The sequence below is a fragment of the Pleurodeles waltl genome, chromosome 12, assembly GCF_031143425.1.
Source record: "Pleurodeles waltl isolate 20211129_DDA chromosome 12, aPleWal1.hap1.20221129, whole genome shotgun sequence".
Taxonomy (NCBI): domain Eukaryota; kingdom Metazoa; phylum Chordata; class Amphibia; order Caudata; family Salamandridae; genus Pleurodeles; species Pleurodeles waltl.
In genome coordinates, this window is record NC_090451.1 from 607,785,404 (window position 1) to 607,805,710 (window position 20,307).

Consider the following 20,307-nt stretch of genomic DNA (forward strand, 5'->3'; position numbering starts at 1 on the left):
TAGTGGGCAACTATGCAGGGGTTCAAAAGGGGAGTCTACGAGTAATGTGAGGACCAAATTAAGAGGTAGGAGTAAACAAGTGCTGTAGACCCTTCTGAAAACAAGTCACAAGGGAGGACTTAAACAATGAGTGCTGATTTGGCAACTGCAAAAAAGCTGACAGGGCTGAAAAGTGCTTTCAATGGTGCCAAGCGCAAGGTCTTGCCAGGCTAAAGACAACACAAATTGTATAACCTCCATCAAGGGGGCTGAAACAGGGTCAATCTGGGAAGAAGAGCACCAAGCAACAAATTTGTCCCAACAGCAGGTGTATACAGTCTTTGTCGGGGGATGCTTGGCTGCCAAGATAATGTCACAGATCTCTTGAGGCACATCAAAGGCCTTTAACTGTCGCCAGTCAATATCCACGCATGAAGGTGGGGCATGCACAAGTTCGGATGCAGGACCCTGCCCTGCTGCTACAACAGGAGGTCCTCCCGTAGAGGTAGCCTAATTGGAGGACCGATGTTCAATCCTAGGAGTTCGGGATACCATACTCTGTGTGCCCAATTCAGGCCCACAGGTATGACACGGGCCTGGTTGGTCCTGATCTTATTCAAAACTCTGGGCAGGAGAGGGTGTCAGCAGAAAAGCGTACAGGAGTCCTGAGCTCCACTCTAGGTGGAAAGTGTCTCAGAGAGAGACCATGGAAATTCTAATGTGCAAAAGGGCTAATATTGCACATTCTCAGGGGTGGTGAAAAGACAGCCATGGATCTCCCAATTCACAGAACAGGTCTTGCCCCACATACAAATGAAACTATTATTTGCGATTGTGAGACATTGTTGACTGAGTTTGTCAAGATTTGCATTGTGAGACTCACCAGGTGGCAAATCACCAGGAAAATCTCTTGGTGTTCCACCAATGTTCAGAGAAGCAGTGTCTTCTGGCATGGAGTCCATGACTCCACCCCACCTTGCTTTCTGCTGTACCACATGGTGGCGGTAATGTCCGTGAGCACCAGCACATGCATCCCTTTGATGGAAGGATGGAAAACTTTAAACATGAAGTGGATACCTTGGAGCTCCAACAGACTAATGTACAGGTGTGCCTTCACGGGAGACGAGAGACCTATGATCTCTACCTCCCCCAGGTGAGCACCCCAACTTAGGAGTGAGGCATCTGTCACCACTGTCAGCTCTGGGTGGGGTAGGGAGAGGGGCCCGAGGCTGACCCAAATGTGGTTCTGCAGCCACCACTGCAGATCTTTTGCAGTCCCCTTTGAAATCTGAACTTGATCCGAGAAATCTCTTTGGGTGCTCTGCCCACTACGACTTCAGATCCCACTCAAGAGCCCACATATGCCATATGGCATACTTTACCCGCAGGAGGCCATCAGTCCTAGCTGCTGGATAGTCATCCTTGATGAGATCAAGGAAAGAGGTTGACACATCAGGATTATAGCCCGTATTGTCCAAGGATATATATATATTTCTCAGGTGAAAATGGCTTTGATGTACCTAATGGGTCTGATGAACGGAAGCATCTGGGAAGGTGTAAAATGTGACTTCAGCCCATTGATAGAGAACCCCAAGGTTGTCAGTAGGCTTGCCATAGTTTGGAGGTAGGTGACAAATGCCTGGGGCAAACATGCCTTCAACAGCCAGTTGTCCAGGTAGGGGAAAACTGGAACCTTGACCTACAAAGAGGTGCTACAACCACAATCATCATTTTCGTGAACATATGAGGGGCACTGGTAAGGCCAAAAGGGGGCAAAGTCAACTGAAAATATTCAAGGCCTTCCTTGAACAGTAGGTCTGCAGGCCTGCAGAACAAAAATGTGGAAATAAGAGTTCAGCAGGTCCAATGCTACCATAGAGTCTACAGGGTTGATGGGAGATTAGAAATGAGCATCTTAAACTTGTCCTTCCACAGAACGGCATTGAGAGGGTGAAGGTCTACAATGATACTGAGGCAAACGTCCTTTTTTTGGCATCAGGAAGTAACAGGAATAGCAACCATGCCCTACTTCGGTCACTAGTAGCCTCTTTATGGCTCCTTTGGCCCACAGCCTGCACTTCCTGCTGCAAGAGAGACAAGATGGTCCTCCGTGAGCGGATCTTAGGAGGGGGGGAAGTTGTGGCAGGGTTTCAAGAGATGCTATGACGTAACCCCACAGAATGATTTTCAGGGCTCACTTGTCTGAAGTTGTTGCCTGCCACTGTGGCAGAAAATGTGAGATTTTGTCTCCGACTGGATAGCTATGTGTCGTCAACAGCACGCTAAAGGAGCTTGGAGTATACAGCCGTGAAAAGGCTGGGTTTGGTATTCCAGTTGGATCTGTTGGCGATACTGGCAGCCCCTACCATAGTCTCGGAGGGGACAAAATGTCTGAGGCGGGTAGGAGCAGAAATTCCCAGGGAATGCTGAAGCCCTGTTATCTATCCAGCACTACAGAGCTGAATCTGCCTAATCCCTGAAAAGGTGGGAACGAGGAACCATCAAAACACATGTCCATGCAACTGACCTGGATGTATCCTGAAAAGTCGGTGGACTGCATCCTGGTGTTCCTGCAAAGGACTGGTGCCAACAGCTCTCCAAAAGAGTCAGTGGCATTCATTCCACAGCAAATGGGGCGCTTGGTCGCATCACAACCGTCCTGCATGGCTGGAGAAGGACAAGTTGTTTACCTTCGGTAACGCCTAATCTGGTAGAGACAATATCTACTTGCAGTTTCTTTACCTTAGAATTTCCCCCAGGCGTAGGTCTGGGTCCTGGGATTTTCCTCGAGCAGTACCCCTTGGCGACGTTAGGTGGTGTCGTTTGGCTCTGAGTCTGTCGTCGCGAGCGCTGGATATGGCTTTGCGGGTCCTATATAGGTGCCACCCCAAAGGGGTGAGGTCAGTTTCTCTTCAGGACTTTCCACACCAGAAGTGCAGAGCCATAAAGAACATTGACCACTGGTGCGTCACAACTAAGGGCCTGAAAGGAAGTCCCTAAAAATCAGTTTGCAGAGTGGGGAGGATGGGTGGGAAGGTAAGGAATCTGCAACCAGATATTGTCTCTAGCAGATAAGGCATTACCAAAGGTAAGTATCTTGTTCATCTGATAGAAACATCTTTTTGCAGATACCTTACCTTAGAATAGATAGCCACTAAATACCATCCCCGAGGTTAGTCGGCGAACTAAGATCATACTAGACAGTCCTGCAGAACTGATCAGGCAAAGGGCCCTTCCCTATGGACCCAACTGCGAAGGCAGTGGTGTTTGGGAAACGTGTGCAGTGATGCCAATATTGCCGCCAACCAGATGTCAAGGACTGGAACTCCACTCGCTAACACAGAAGTTGCAGTTTAAGCTCTAGCAGAATGAGCATGCAAACCATGAATGGGTTGCTTTTTGCCAGTGCATAGCACATCTTAATGCAGAGTACAACCCATGCTCTTTATGGGTCCAGGTGGTGGAGTCTGTCCTCTTCCTTAGAAGGATGTGGGGGTGCGCAAAAAGTAAGCAAGGTGATGGACTGGCCTACATGGAAGGGCATAAACACTTTTGGCAGAAAGGAGGTCCTAGAGTGAAGCACCACTGTCAGGATAGATGGAAAGGTAGGGCCGTTTAGGTGACAATGCCTGCAGCTCACTCTCCCATAGGGCAGATTTAATGGCCACAAGGAAGGCTGTCTTCAGAGAAGCCTGAAAGGACAATTGTGGAGAGGCTCATAGGAGCGCACATCAGAAATGTCAAAAATAAATTCAAATCCCACTGGGGCATAATGAAAGGAGATGTAGGAAACATATGAGTAAAGCCTTTAAAGAACCTATTTACAATTGGAGACACAAACAAGGAAGGATGATCAGGCAAACGCAAAAAAGCATAAACGGCAGACATAACCTTTAAGAGTGCCCACAGCAGAGCCCTGCCAGAGAAAGAAGAAACAACAAAACATCACACAGAGGTGCAGAAAGGGGGTCAAAAGACCTGTCTGTGTATCATGCCACAAACTTCTTTCAACGACAGGTGTATACCGTTTTGGTGGAGGGACGCCTGGCTGCCAAAATTACATTACAGACTTTGAGTGGCAGGTCAAAAACTGTCATTTGCCGCCGCTCAATCTCCATGCAAGAAGGAACCTTCCACTGCGGCTGCAACAGAAGATCCTCCCAAAGAGGCAGTCTGATCAGAGGAGCGATGGCCATGCTCAATACCTCGGGATACCAGACTCTTCGTGCCCCATCTGGAGCCACAAGCACTGCTTGGGCCCAATTGTTCTTGATCTTCTTGAGAACTCTGGGCAGAAGTGGTATGGGTGGCTAGGCATACAGGAGGGCTGAGTTCCACTCCAGACGAAAACTGTGGCTGAGCAATTGCAGCCTTGGAAATGCGCAAACTGCTGACATTGAGCCTCCCCTGCAGAAATAAACAGTTCTAACCAAGGATCTCAATACTGCTAAAAGTGACCGTGCACACGTCCGGATGGAGACACTATTAGTGGTCGACTAAGCATTGTCCACTGAGTTAGTCTGCTCTGTCATTCGGAAAGTCCACCAGATGTTGAACAAACAGGGACATTCCCTGTTGTTCCAGAGGCACAGAGCCTCTGCAAAGGGTCCACGACCCACCCTGCCCTGCTTGTTGTAGTACCACATGGCAGTGGTGTTGCCCGTGAACACCTGTACTACCTTCCCTTTGAGAGAGGGAAGAAATGTTTTCAATGCTGGACTAATCGCCCGAGGTCCAGCAGGTTGATGGGGAGTATGGACTCCACCGGAGACCAAATGCCTCTGCTCTCCACCTTTCCCAGGTGGCCGCCCCATCCCAGGAGTGACATCTGTCACTACTGTCAGATCTGGTTGGGGAAGAGAGAGGGATCTGCCTCCGACATAACAGTGGTTCATTAACCACCACTGCAGATCTCATGTAGTTCCCCCGAGAACTGGACCATGTCGAAGAGATTGCCCTGATACTGCGCCCACTTGAACTTCATGTTCCACTGCAGAGCTCGCATATGCCACCAGGCATGTGTCACCAACACGATGCAAGAGGCCATGAGGCCCAGCAGCCTTAGAGTCATTCGCACGACATCCATGATACAGTCTGAAACACTGGTATCATAGCCTGAATGTCCGGACTCGCTGCTCAGGATGATAAGCCAAAAACTGCACCTGTGTCCAGAACATCCAGATGAAAGGGAGCATTTGAGAGGGAGTCATTTGTGACTTTGGCTCGCTGATAGTGAACCCCAGTGAATGCAGGAGGTCTGCCGTAGTCTGGAGGTGGGAGACATCAGCCTGCGGCAGGCCCACCTTCAAAAGCCAGTTGTCGAGGCAGGGGAAGACTGAGCCCCCCAACCTGCACAGATGAGCTGCGACCACAGCCATCACCATGGTGAACATCCAAGGGGCACTGGTAAGGCCAAATGGGAGCACGGTGAACTGAACGTGCTTGTGGCCCACTGTAAACCGCAAGTAACGTCTGAAAGCAGCCAGGACGGGAATATGGAAATAAGCGTTCTGCAAGTCCAACGCTACTATCTAGTCTCCTGGGTCCAGGGCAGAAAGAACCTGAGCCAGAGTGAGTATTTTGAACTTCTGCTGCTTGAGGAAGAGATTGAGGGACCAAAGGTCTAAGATAGGGCGGATGCCTTTGCCCTTTCTGGGTACCAGAGAGTAGCGGAATAGCAACCATGATCTACTTCTGGCACAGCAACCCTCTCTCTGGCTCCCTTGGTCAAGAGACCCATTACTTCCTCTCAAAGAAGTGCCAAGTAATCCTCCATCATCCAATTGTAAGATGGTGGCATGAATGGAGGGGTAGTCTGCAAATCCACCTGTCTGACGTGATGGACTGCCAGCGGAGCTGGTGATGATGTATCCTGTCTTGGACTGGCCCCTGGTCAGGAACTGTCAGACTAGGAAGGCAGGGAGGCAGCAGCAGAGGAGGAGCGGCAGACTGGCCAGACCACTGGCTCCCTGATCCACCCAGATGGTGAATCCCACTTCCCCAGACACACAGAGATTGGGCAGCATGTGCAGCATGGTAACTGGAGGGGAACGGATGTGGCTGAGCATCCCTTCTGTAGCCACGAAGAGGGCTAAAAGCAGGCTGAGCGGGACGAGGAGCCAACGTGAGGCCCATAGCACGAGAATCCGTGAAGCGCTCCAGTGCGGAGTCTGCTTTCTCTCCGAAGAGATGGATGCCATCAAAGGGCATGTCCATAAGATTAGCTTGGACATTCCCCCGAAAAGCCAGACATCCCCAACCAGGTGTGGCCCCTCAAGTCCACTGTCAAAGCAACCGCTCTGCCCAGTGAGTCGGTCGTGCCCAGTCCACATCGGATTGTGAACTTTGCTGCGTCTCTCCCATCAGCTTTCGGATTCATGGCCTGGCACTGAGCACGACTTCAGGTCAAGGTCATGCTCTAGACACCAAAGGCACGCAAGGTGTGGATCCGTCACGGATATCGACCAATAGCAGGAACCGCAGGGCTTGAACCCAGTCTTACGTCAAGACATCCCTCCACGCACCAGGAGAGAAAACACCAAAAAAAAGCTTTACATTTTAAAAATAAATACCAGTCAAAAAGTGACCGAGGGGGGCGCTCTTCAGATTACCGCTGCCTGACGTGAAAGGAAAAGAACTGACGTCTGCGTGCACTACACAGACGATGGACACGGAGTCCATCTACACCACCTAATGGTGCGCAGGGCTACTGCTCTACAAAAATCTCTGCATCCAGACTGATTGGGGGAAATTCTAAGGTAAGGAATCAGCAACTAGATGTCTCTATCAGATAGGAAGGCATGTGCTTTTTTTGGGACCGTGGGCAATACTTAGGCCACTGAGTCCCATAAGGCATGAGAGTAGCATTGAAGAGGCAGTTAACATTCACAAAGCAAAGGGACAGGTCTGTAGACAAGAAGGACCCCCCTGAACAAAGGTTGCTATCCTCTGATTACTTGCGTTGGAGTAGTGGAAACAAATGATTTGGGTTTACCTTGGTGGCTGAGTCCGCACCACAATGCTTTCAGGACGGGGTGCTGAATGATAAAGTATAGTTCGCTCAGAGCTGGGAGACGTAACCTCATGATCTGCCAATTAACAGGAGGGACTGAGAGGGGCTTCGCCCAGATTCCTAAAAGCATGTCAGTAAACAACTTGTTAAAGGGAAGGAAGGGATTAATAATCATTTGGCCTCGCTGACGCACCCCAGTAAAGATGTTGATCTTAACTTCCTAAGTAGGAAGCTGAAGAGCAAGGACCTCTGTCGGCCTTTGCATAAGAATATTGAAAGAGATGCGACCTTCCATGACACGGCCCAAGGTGAAATCAGTCCAGTGTCTGGGGGATATCCAGACCACTGGCTTCCTGGAGACCCAATTCCAGTAATACTCATGATATGGCGGGGCAATTTCATCCCCAGTATTATATTTGCCATTATAAGAATCTGTGCCAATCTATTAGTACAGAACATGAGCTCTCCGGGAGGGCAAGGGCACCTTGTCAGAGTCAGAAGGGTGGCTGAATGGCTAAAGCTCAGTGAAAGTGGTGCACAGCCTTGCTCTCAGTTGGGCCAGTGTTGTACAGCAATGTTTTGGCTGTTGTTATCCAAAGCTGATGGCTCTGGCGTCAGTGTATTGCTTTCTAGCATGGTTTGTGACACCAGAGAGCGTACTGGCACTGAAATTGGTCCTGAACCCGAAACAAAATCAGGCAGCCCAGCTGGCACAGAGGAAGAACCCACCGGTGGACGCTCAGTTGTGAAGTCTCTCGACTCTTTGTGGCCCACAGGCATGTATGTTAAAGCCTTTTCTAATGTGAAACTTTGGGTGACAAATTAAGTGTGCAAATTAGTAATTTTAGTGGTGCACATAATCATAACTGGTGAAATAATGATTTTGCAAAATATAGTTATCTCATTTAGAAGTAAGATTCATAATGTAGTATAGTTATGCCACATTTCTGTGTGACACACTATTATTTTAAAGTGGATGCAGTTTCCTGTGTTCTGCTCATCCTGCTCCTGCACATTCTCCCTCCCAATCAGCTACTTGCTGCAAAGTATTCTCTCCCCACAGTTACCAAGGAAGACAGCGCACTAGGACATAAATGGACTGTAGTGACGGAAAGCATGTATTGTACATGAAACTTTCCATCATGTACCTGACGTAGCATTTTGAAGGATTTCCACCACTAGTTCCAATGTAGGTATGCAGAAAAATATAATTCTTTGAGCTACTGATAAGAAAATGTTTCATATTGTATTGTACATCTCAGTGCAGTTGCTAAGGAAGCAAGCAGAAGATGTCTCTTATCTTAAGAAATAGGTATTTTCAGGTTTACGATTTTGTTTTTGATTTGCCAATGCAACCTCACCATGAGCATACCATGCTGAGTTAGCATTTATGTTAATATGCATAAACTGTGTATAAAAACCCCTGGTTTTGACAGATTGGAGGATACTTTCCATTTTCCAACCCATTGTGGCCTTTGAGAAATTACATGAGGAGTGGGATAGGGGGAAACCAAGCAAAATCTAACATACAACCTACCTCCTAAAACATGCTCCAAACAAGTCACTAATGTAATAATTCAAGATATTTCTTTGATAACAAAATTCATTTTTTATTTATTCAAATATATAAGAACATACATATTCCTCGCACAAAAGTTTTTTCAGATTTCTTCACATGATTTCATTAAATGTATTATAAAACTGCCAAACCCCCTAAAACAAATGCATCAAATAAATCAAATAAATATTTTGAATTATTAAATAAGTAACTTGTTTGGAACACTGGAGGAGGTGGGTTGCATGTTTGCTGTTGCTTGACCTTCCATTTACCTCCAAAAGCTCTGTCTGATTATTTTTAGTTTTTCTTCATCACTTAGGACGCTGTCAGTACTCTTTTTGAGTTTGATACTTAGAACTTAGGCAGCTTTTATTGACTAACTAGGGTTTTCTGTTATGATTTGTGATTCCGTACTCTGTATCTGAACCATCATGGCAAATTATGCATTTTCTCTATAATGTTTTTATCAACGATTGTGTATTAAACCTTTTAAACTTAACTTTGATCTAGAACTCAGTTATTGACTGGTCCTAGTTTCTATTTATGATTATACTCTTCTAAGTTTGAGTTATGGATAGGGAAGATAGTTTCTTAGAGGTAGATCAATGAGAAGAATCATAGAGCTATGTGCCTTCAGTAAAATCTGGGACTCAGAAGATCACTGAAGTTCAGCTCCCACACCAAAGCGTGCTGGAACATGCCAAAAAGCCACAGCATGCCTTCGCACAACTCCTTGAATTACTGCAATGTTGTTGACGGCCCTGAAAATTCAGGCTGCTGCAGGACAAGACTATCAATTTTCGGAGATCAAGAATGGTGGAACGGAGCTGAGTCCAGTTTGGTGTTCTTCTGTTTTACCTTAGACTTACCTGAGCATTTGGACCGCAAAGATGATGTGTAGTTGGAATGGCCCCAGGAGTGGACTGCAAGGATGATCTGTTGTTGGAACTGCCTCGAAAGAAGGAGAGGGAACTCCCCTTTGGGCCTTGACTGGCCACGACTTGGAGCCCTTCAGTGTTTAGCCACAAAGATCTTCAGTTCCTAGTCCTGGATGGCCTTGGGGTGCACCAAGGCACTGTCCGTGCAGGCCTTAAAGAGTAGAGATCAAACTCCAGGAATCACAGGCAACTCACAAGTGGGTCAGTCACTGACTTCAGTTTGAACATTTCCCATATGGGTGGAACTCTGTAGATTGAGGAGCTGACATTTTCACTTGTACAGTGCAAAATTGCAATCATAATTTTAATCTCAAAAGAGATGAGGGGTAGCTCTGTATCCCCGCCCATTGGTGCAGAAAGAAAGCAACTGTGTAGCACCTCAGTGCTGCACCTCACATCACATCTAGAGTAGAAGGATGCCGGTGTGCAGCTACGGGCATAGAAGTACTTCTTAAGATTTTCCAGATCTGATGCTTGGATAATATTTTTAAAAAGGTGAGGAATTTGCAGTTGGAATTCTGTATCAGAAATTCATTTTAGTTAAATTCCCTCTAAAATTGATAATGGAAAGAAGTAATTTAACTTTAATGCAAGCAACATCTCTAAGAACATTGTATATGGAGAAGCTTTAAGGGAATGCAGATGATCATGGTTTTATAATACAGTAATCCACAGAATTTAAACAAACCATTATAATTTTATTATAGCTGGGAAATAAATGCAACAATATATTGTTAAATGGCTTAGCACTTTCGTCAGGCTGCACCACAAACTGAACGCACATGTATATAAACATATGATGGGCCAAAAGAATCTGACAATAAAAATATACACAGTGCACACTAACCTTCTAAGAAAGAAGCACACACACACAAATGTTATTTCTGCCCTGGTATGCACCTTACTTTCAAAATTACAAAGAGAACAATCAGGTACGTGCAACTATCGGGTATAATAAATAAACTCATAAAATCAAAAATGATGTAGCCTTTAATAAGAGTGAATACATTTTCGAATTTTATAATTCATAGAAAAGTATTTCTCTTGTAACTGGTAGTTAACCATGGAAGAAAGCATGGTTTCCCAAAGAAAGAGAATGGTGCCAAATGCGTGGGAACAGTTATCATATTCGGCTGGGAATTCATACACCTCTATCATCCTTTAGAATATAGAAAAGACTGCTCCAGCAGAAGCACACTCCTACCTTTCAGAGTCCAGAAGTTCTTGATGAATGCTTCCTGTTGACAGCCGCTGCAACACCAGCTCTTGGGGATCATAGTGCTGGTTGTTCTCAAAGTGCAGAATTATATTCCTCACATTCCCAGGTTTAACTAGGTGTCAGACAAGAGGACAACATGTTATGTGTGCCCATGCATATTCTCAAGACACGTGTTCATGTCATGGCCACTTGTGTATCTCCAAACCAAAGCACTGTCAAATGATCTAGCTACAACTGCTGGTGGAGATAGATATATATATCTATCTATCTATCTATCTATCTATCTATCTATCTATCTATCTATCTATCTATCTATCTATCTATCTATCTATCTAAAAACGAGTATATCAAAACAACACCCTATTAGGGTTAGAATGATGCATAAATTATGCAAAACAGAAGTTTAGGTGGAAAGCAGCTCCAGTAAGGAGCACCCTGCAAAACCAACGACACTCTGGATATGCCCACCTCAAATGTCTTTTTTTCTAGCAACGTTTTTGAGGCTAGGATTGGCACAGTGCTATCCACGCCGAACTAAAAAGCAACACATTCTTTTGCCATTTGCACAGCAAAATCTTTAATCATAGGCTTGGCCCAGTGCCATCCTTGCAGAGCTGTAAAATGACAAAAGCCTTTCACCACTCCAGGCACAATATTACAGCTCTGGACTGGAAAAAATACCATCAAATCCAATCTGGAATGAGCAAAAGCAACTCCTTACATGTGTTTTGATGTTATTACATCTCTTAAAGATCCTAAGATTAAAGATTTTGCAGGTTAAAACAGGACAGCTAATTCAAATGTGTGATCGACTGCCATGGTTGCTTTTGAGACCCATGTTGACAAAACGGAAAAGGAATATTTTCCTAATGCACTTATTATAAACACAGCCATGCAGCTGAAATATGCTATGAGGAGAAACCATGAATAGTGAATAACAATCATATATAGAGTAAACCACCAACCATTGTGTACTGAGTTCGGGGTACAATGCAGGGTTCTGCATACCAATTGCAGGTGAGAGATCCTTCAACAGGATTTGTGTGAACTCTAGCATTACTACCTATTCATCATGGCTAGGCGACGAATAAGAGACAACTGCAAGTTTTCCTTTTTAAAAAATAAAAAAATAAATCATAATTTCCTTTTGGGTTTCAGTAAGTGCACCATGAGTGACCGTAATAAGGTGGGGTGTAACACTACTCCTTCCCAGCACTGACCCGCATGTAAAAGACTGCTCACCTTAAGGGAGCTTCATTGTAAACATCAACTTTTTAACTTGCAGCTTGTCAGCAGGCAGTTTTAGCCCACCCTACCGATTTGTTTAAAGTGATTTACTAGCTCCTGTTAACTGGGAGTATATTCAATAGGAACTGTAACTATTTCTGCTGTGAAGATTATAGCTTTTAGCACTGCATTTCCTGAAGATGTCAGAGTAATTTTACATGCAACTCGTTTAGCCTCTTCAGGTTATCTCCAGTCCATTGGAAAAGTTAACACCTTCATACCAAAAAGGCACTCTTGAGCCCTTTCAATATTAGTTGCATAAATGCAAAAGGAACAGGATGATACAAACTATAACTTACATAACTATATGGAAGAACCATAGGGAATGAAATGAAGATTCACTGATACAAATACATGTTTTAAGCTCCCACACTTTATTTTCATTTATGGAAAATTGGGAGGCATTAAACTAGCCAAATATTATTAGAAACTGTATGATACTAATTTATGAATTGCTATGCGTAGTTACACTGTGGGAAATGTCTTACACATAATTATGAGTGGTGGAACAACCCACTCGATGGAATACTACAGTTATAGAACATGTTCATGTTATATGTATGTATTTAGACATGTGGGACAGATGTATACATGGTATAAAGAAAAGGTGTAAAGGCGAGATTAACAGTATATTTGAGACTGTGCAGGTTTCTGTAGTGTTTGTGAATGAAGGGAAGAGCAGGGGGTAATAAGTAGTCTGCTACTAGTCAGGGAGAGCATTCCATACGAGGCTGATTACTTAGAACAATCAACTAAGGATGCAAGGGTGGCTCAAGGAAGATGGGGCAGTTTGCATACAGAGTGGAATGCTAATCGAAAGTTGAGGTAGCACATAAAACTTCACTGATCATTACAGGATTTTCATGCAGTATGAAATGAGATCACTTTTTCGCTACCATTTGATTCCACTATTTTAAACACTTTGGTCATGATTATGATTCTGGCAGTCTGAAGACCACCAGCCTCGCTGTGGCGGTCAGAACGCCACATTACCAGGCTGGCGGACAGACCTGCCAACCTACCGCCATCCCCGTCAGGATCTCAGATCCCAAAGGGCTGACAGCGGTGCAGATTGTAATCAGCCAGGGCGGAGCTGAACTAATCGCTGCCCTGCATATTATAACCTTGTTATCTGCCAGCCTTTTCATGGCCGTATCACCGCCAAGAAAAAGCTAGTGGAGAACAGGTGCAAGGCAGTGCAGGGGTCCCCCTGCCAAGCACCCCCAAAATGTGCACTGTCTTGTGTGCAGACAGTGCGTATTTCAAGGGTGCTGGTGCCCCCCTGCGTGTGGCAGCAGAGCCGCAGGCTTTATTATTATTAGCTGGCAACAATGCTGCTGCACTTTTCCCACTGGGCTGACAGGCAGAAACCAGCCCAGTGGGAAAGTTGTAATTGGGCTTGCAGGGAGGTCACCAGCACGCAGCGACCACCCCATCGGGAGTTTGGAGGACAGGAGTTTCCATCGCCAAACTCCTAATCGGCCCCTTAATGTTTTTTTGGGATTTCTTTTTTAGCTTACTTTGGGAGTTAAAGTAGCCTTTATGGACAGATTTGTTTTTTTTTTAAGGCTATTTCATGTACTAATGGACAAATGTGACTAAAGTCTTAAAACCTCTCAAATGTGTTCAGTAGATACTTTGCAGAGCTGCTTTGGTAGATTATGAAATAGTGATAACCTAAGAGATGGAGGTAATCACAGAATCATGCTTCTCCTTGAAATACTTTCTAACCCCAATTCAGGGTGTACTCTCTGAGGTCACTGCCTAAACCATACAACTGACATTTATTAACCACATTTATAAACAGTTGATTTACAGAGGCAAGAAAGAGGACTATTGTTAAAAATTATGACAGTGGTCACTTGGTTTCAATGTAAATGCCCCTGTCAAGACTGAACAAGGTGAATTCATAAAATAAATGAAAAGTACAGTGCTCAATATTTTTATCATGCTCACAAATAGAGGTCCTATCGCCAATTCCACCATATTCTTGAAGATAAACTGATGAATACCATTGGGAATCATTTGACTACGATCACACAATGTTCTAAGGTTCACAATGGTAAGTTAATGCAAACACACAATTCACATAGGGAGCAACATGTGAATAAACTTGTTTTCTACTAACATAATGGTAGACTACCTGAATTGTAATAGAGCAAAATGTTTCTTGGTGAGGATGGCATGCAACCACTGTCTTGAAGAGCTACACCATGTTTTAAGGATCCAGGATGTTCTAGAACTGTTTCCCATAACACACCGATACTACGTATGTTGTCTCATTCTACAAATAACAGTGTGTGTCTGTGTGTGTGTATATATATCTAACACACACACATTTGGCTGATTTTATTGCAAAGGAAACTGTGGTATAAGGGCTTCAAAACTAAAAGTTCTTCTATATGTTACCTGATAATTTCCACAAAATAAAGATGTTATTGACAAGGAGATCTAGATTAAGCATTGACTATCCATTTAAGTAATTGCAACCCACAACTACTCTGTTAAGCTTTAACATTACCACTTTTTAATAGTATCTTTTTTATTAAAGGAAAACATACCTTTAATATACTAATTGCCATAATGGTCCATCAATAGCTGTACTCTGCAGTCAGCAACTATAATGTCTTACCACTACAGATAACTACGTTTCTTTTTTTCGTTTAAAATGCTGATAGTCTAATATTTCCGACACTGCTTTCAATAAACAAAAATGTACCTTTATCCTGCTAACTACATAATGGATATGTAACGTAAACATAAGTGGTATTTCACAGTTTTGCTGGCATTTACATTTCACTTATCTTTTAGCCCAGTGGTTCATAGGGTTACCAGAACTCCTCAAGGGCAGTATTACCTGTATATTATTTTATACATATATATCACTGAAAAAAAACAAAGGTTACAGGGACGTTATAGTTAGGTTCTGAATTTAGTCATACAAAACCATAGATCTTTACCAGTTATAGTTAGTTATCTCAATTAACTAAAACGTGTGTTCTAAAGTAACTATAACCCGGTCCCCTGCCATGCACATTTATCTGATCAATCATAAAGTTATGTGATATGAATGATGTTATCAAAGATGTCATGAGTGTCGTAATTTGTGGGGTAATTAGCAGTGCATGGCGAGGGCGCACGTTCTAGTTAGCTTAGATTTATTTTGGCCCCTGGTGATGTGCTGGTCCCCTGGGCTGGGGAGGTATGTAATTAGAGCCCCCAGGAAGTGGCGGTTCCGGGCTGGGGGTGGCCGTGAACACCCCCACATTATATTTCAGTAAAGCCCCGGGGAGCTGGGGGTCCATGGGAGGGCCCCATATTATAAATGATTCCGTCCAGTGGTTCGGGCTGCAGTTGTGTTTAAAGGTCCTATGGGAATTAACCTGGGAAAACCAATTTTTTTGACCCTCCACTTGACAGATCACCTCAAAACTTTCCGTATGCAACAATAATCACCAGCACACTTCTTTAAAAAAAATTGTGAAGATTCAAACTGTGCCAAAGATATAGGCAAGTCGAAAAATACTTTTTCTATGGAAACATAGTCCTAACTATAACTACCTACTGGCGACCGCCGCTTACAGCTGAATCAGCCCCACTCTCTGCACAGCCTTTGCCAGGCACAGCATAAGCTTGGCATTCAGGCAGTGGGGACCCTATCTGGGGCCAAATACAAGAAAAAAGGAGAGGAGGGGCCGCACCCCTCCATCCCAGAGCCCTATTAGGCCTCAGAGATCTCATCACCAGAGCAATACCAATAAAAAAACAAGAATTTGCAATGCAATGGGTCTCGCGTTTGCTCCAGTTAGAGCTATTAGCATTGTACATTCCTAACTGGACTTTTCTTGCCACATAAATTGAAAATGAAAAGTAAATCAGTTGATATAAGCAACCTCATTAAAAGCGCCATGGTTGCCATGAGCATGAACGCAAAGGAGAGAAACTAAAGGGGTAAGAAGTTTGCTCACAGTCAAACGTATCCGCAAACGTGCAATTATCCATGTCACAGGGTCGATGGCCAACAAAACTGCCCCAAGGAGGGACAAACATAAAGCATTTACCAATGATAACAAAGGATTTTTGAAAGGCAAGCCCATGAACGAGTGATAGTGACGGGCGAGCGGTGGGCAAAGTTAAAAAGCTCACAGATAGATTACAACAGGACAGAACGCTTCTGTGCCCGACCTAAAGAGGAGTGAGGCCCTCCATCCTTGAACCTTATTAGGCCCTTGGGACCCCATCTCCCTAGGGTCATATATATATTTTAAAGGGGAAGGAGGCCGTGTGCCCTCCCGAAGCCTAATATATATATATATATATATATATATATACACACTATATATAGGAGGGGGCAGCACAACCCCCTCCGTGAGCATTTGAATGTCCTGGGGGCCCAGTACCCCCCCTCCCCCACCCCCGGGTCACTACTTTTCTTAAAGGGTAAGGGGGGCCTGATGTGAATTCCATTCAGTAATGGAACACACTGACAGGTGTTAGATGATTTGGGCGAGGATGGATGGGAAGTTAAGTGCTTCATTGCCTATTTCACCTACGCCTCCTATGCTCCTACCTCACCTTGTGACAAACACCTACTTGAAGGGAGTCATGGAAGGCCTGCTGCTGTTGTCAGTGCCCTTTTGATGGTGTTTTCTTGTTGCCTCCTCTCGCATGGTGACTAAGAAAGGATCTCCTTTGACCCAACAATTGCAGTGCACCCATGGACATAGCAATCCAAGAGTCTTTCCTAATCTTCTCTAATATCTTGTCAGCTTGGAGTCCAAAGATGTTCCCCACCGCGAAGGACATTGGAAAGATATTGATATACCCCTTTTTAAAATCTGGGACACAAAGCTATGTGTACCGGTGGCGGCGAACACTAGTATTCACATTGCAGACCACATCTTCATATGCAAAGACAAAGCACCTGATGGCTGCGTTCCCCTCAACTACAAATTCCTCACCACCCTTTTTTATAGGCATCTGAAAGGCCTTGACTGATATTTCGGCACCCACTTAGGTCACAAAGTTGGACTTGTGGGGGATTTTGGAGGTGTGATGTTTGACTTCAAAGTCTTATCCCTGTATCAACATGAGCCAGAGGCCAGAGGTGCACCAGGCATCAATGGCTTTTGCCTAGAGGGTTTGAAGATGGATGCCTGGCTCTATCCAGGGTGGTGCTCTTCCTCAAAACCATGATGTTTCTGTGCTTGTGCTGGGGTAGTGCTCACAGTCAACATGGGAGTGATTTTCATTTTCAGCCTATGGCGCTGACCTCAAATGTATTTCCTCAACCTTCACCCCTCAGAGGCACTGGAAGACTCAATATGTGTGCTGGGTGTTTGTTGGTACAATGCAACTCCAGAGGACCTTGCCTTTTCTGCCTTGGCATCAAGGGGGTCTTGTCCCCCAAAAACATCCGGGGTCTCAGTAGCAAACTGTTCGTGCGTTCTAAGATGCACCCAACATCACTCGCTCCCTTATGTATGGTGTATTTTGTAACACAAATGTGGCACAGGATTCTCACAAAGTCTTGCTGTGCTCAGGAGAGAAGCAGCCATTGTATAACCTGTGGTGATCTGCCTAAGAATAGTTTGTGTTGCACTGTGGGCAAAAGCAGATGGGGGTTTGAGCCATCACCCTGCATTTGCCCACCTTCTATAAGTCTTTACGTACTTGGGAAGAAGGACTCGAAGGAGACCTTGATTCAAAGTCTGTCCATATCCTGCGGCTCCACAGAGATTCTACTTCGGAAGCTTGTTTTCTTCTTGTAACAGACTCAGAAGGATTGGTCTTCTGACCTGAGGGCTGAATGTTGTCAAGAGCTATCGTCTAGAAAGGCCAAGGGAGCCCGTCGACTTTGAAGCAGTAACAAAACACGTCCTAACCAAATGGTGGAGAAAAGCAATCTACGGGTGGAGCTGATGACCATGTTCATTTAACACTAAGGGAGGAGCCACACAACATCCTGTGGCTCAATGCTTCTTCAAAGAAAATCAACTTGTAATGTCTGAGTCCAACACTAGATGTATGCATAGCATGTGTATCTACAGCCACACATGCTACAAACATAGCATTTTTTTATGTTTTCTGAAAATTCACGGTTGCTTTGTGGACGAGACAGAATAACTTATTACTATATTTCAGGTGAACATTCAATTCTTGAATTGTTTGGGTCACTTAGGTTCTTATTTGATAATATATCATTATTCTAATCTGTGCAACGATAATAGTCTAATCAATATATCACATTTTTGCATACAATATCCACTCCACATGTGAGCCAGTTTTACTTTCTTGCCACTGGTAGAAATGTTTTGCCATAAGAAATTTGTGTTTTTTATTCACTGTGTACTATTTTTATAAGCACACAGCTACTACCGCCTACATATCTTTTCCTACTAATACATTCTATAATGTATACACATGATATACCTTAAGTGCAATATACTGATTGATGTTATTGTTTTAGGCAAAAAGTAGGAGGTCCATTTTACATACCTCTTCTATGCATTTTTACATGGACAGGAATCATATTTTTGTTGTAACCAAACTGGGGTTTTTTCAGAGAAGTACAATTTGATTCCTTAGTGACAGACATTCTGTAGGTTATAGCTGTGAGCATCCTATTTTGTTGTCAATTCTTCTTTATGTTAAACTCCAGGAGTTTTGCATGATCATTTTGATTTTATTAGATTATTTGCTGCTTGTAGCGATCACGTGTATCTGCTCAGTAAAACTCTTCTCTACTCGTTTCACCTTGCTAGTTGATACTGCTATTTCTGCCATTAGCCCTATAATCTGCAATGTTCAAAGCTCCCATTCTGAATTGACTGATTACATTTAGTTTCTCTTTTGATTTTTCTTCAGCATTTTTTTGTTTTTTTCTGCCCAAACCTCGAGAGGGAAAGCAGCACTTGAGCTTATTAGGATGAGAGTTAGTGGTATGTTACAGGCTTTTTTTTCAGTATAGGGAAGCTTGCAAAGCAAAGATTTGACCCTTCTATCTTCAAGTGGAGAAATATGATTTCTTGATTACTCATGGCGCTTACAAGATTTAAATTTAATATTGCAATCAGGACTTTATTATATTCTCTAGCTAAACTACCTTGAGAGAATACTCTCTAGCTATACATTTATTTTCATTCTAAATCAGAAATAGACCATATTTATACCTATTCAGACAATAATGGCAACAGTGTGAGCAATTCCGCCAACATATCTCAATATTACCCCACAGTATTTTTCACTAAAGTAAATTTCTTAACCTGTGTCATCCAACTGTCGCTGAGCATCATCTAAAAAATTATTTAACAATACAATATTGAGTCCTTTATCTGACAGTTTAATCGCTAAATTACTATCCATTTTAAGACTTTCAACAGCTTCATGTTGCTTGATTTGAATTAGTATGGTATATTTACAATTCTACCTGCTCAGTTTAAAAAAAATATGTTATCATAAGCTCATGGTTAACATCAACAACATCCATCATGTCTGTTGATTATTTTCACTTTTCTTTTACGTCACTCTTTTGACTTAGTGGCATAACCACGTACAGTTCCTTCAAGAAATTACTGTCAGTATCTGGAAGCTTTCCTAATAATAATTCACATTATGTTTCCAACTCTGTAAGATCTTCAATTTGCAGATGTATTAGTTTAGAACTTAAATTGTCTTTTGTTGTGAGTGATTTCACTGCAAATGTCTTAGCTACTTTTAGTTTTATTAATTATTTGAAGATCTCAATCTTGTCTGTGTGCAGTCAAAATGATTCTCTGGACAGTCACTTAGCTTCACACCTAGTAACTCATGTTATGTCTCAATTATTACATGCTCACATATGTAGATCAATGTTTTGATACATGGTTTTGATGGGTTATCACATTTTTTCCTAAAACTCTGATTTTGTTTTTGCTACACTTCTTTTTTTGCCCATTAATGGCTTCTTTCTCTACCTTCTACTCACTGTTTTTTCTTTCTCCTATTTGCTCTAGAAGCTGATCCTGTTTCATTACACAGAACAGGTCTAAAAAATGTTCCTCTGCATATTTCATTATGTTTGCTCATGACTTTCCAGAGTTAGTACTTTCATAGTCAGTAATAGTGAGAGATACTATTTCACAGGAGAGCACTTCCTTTCTTCGAATATTGTAGCCTCTTTAAATGGTCAGGGCATCTCACAAAATGTATACCCAACCTAACCTGCTCATTATCCTGTTTACCTCACAGAAATCCACAAAATTGCTCCTCTTGAAATTTCTGATTCATATTGCTATTAATCTCCATTTCCTCTTTTCAACAGTTGATCACATTC

The 20,307-nt window shown here is 43.4% G+C and overlaps 1 protein-coding gene across 3 annotated transcripts in view; it reads right to left on the reverse strand.

The window, feature by feature from the left end:
• ARHGEF11 (Rho guanine nucleotide exchange factor 11) overlaps positions 1–20,307 on the reverse strand; it is a 787,362-nt gene that overhangs the window by 320,638 nt on the left and 446,417 nt on the right. For all 3 annotated transcript variants that reach the window (XM_069217872.1, XM_069217873.1, XM_069217871.1), the window contains one exon: positions 10,692–10,818. In XM_069217872.1, the coding sequence (XP_069073973.1) occupies positions 10,692–10,818 (127 nt within the window). The remainder of the gene's footprint in view (positions 1–10,691; positions 10,819–20,307) is intronic.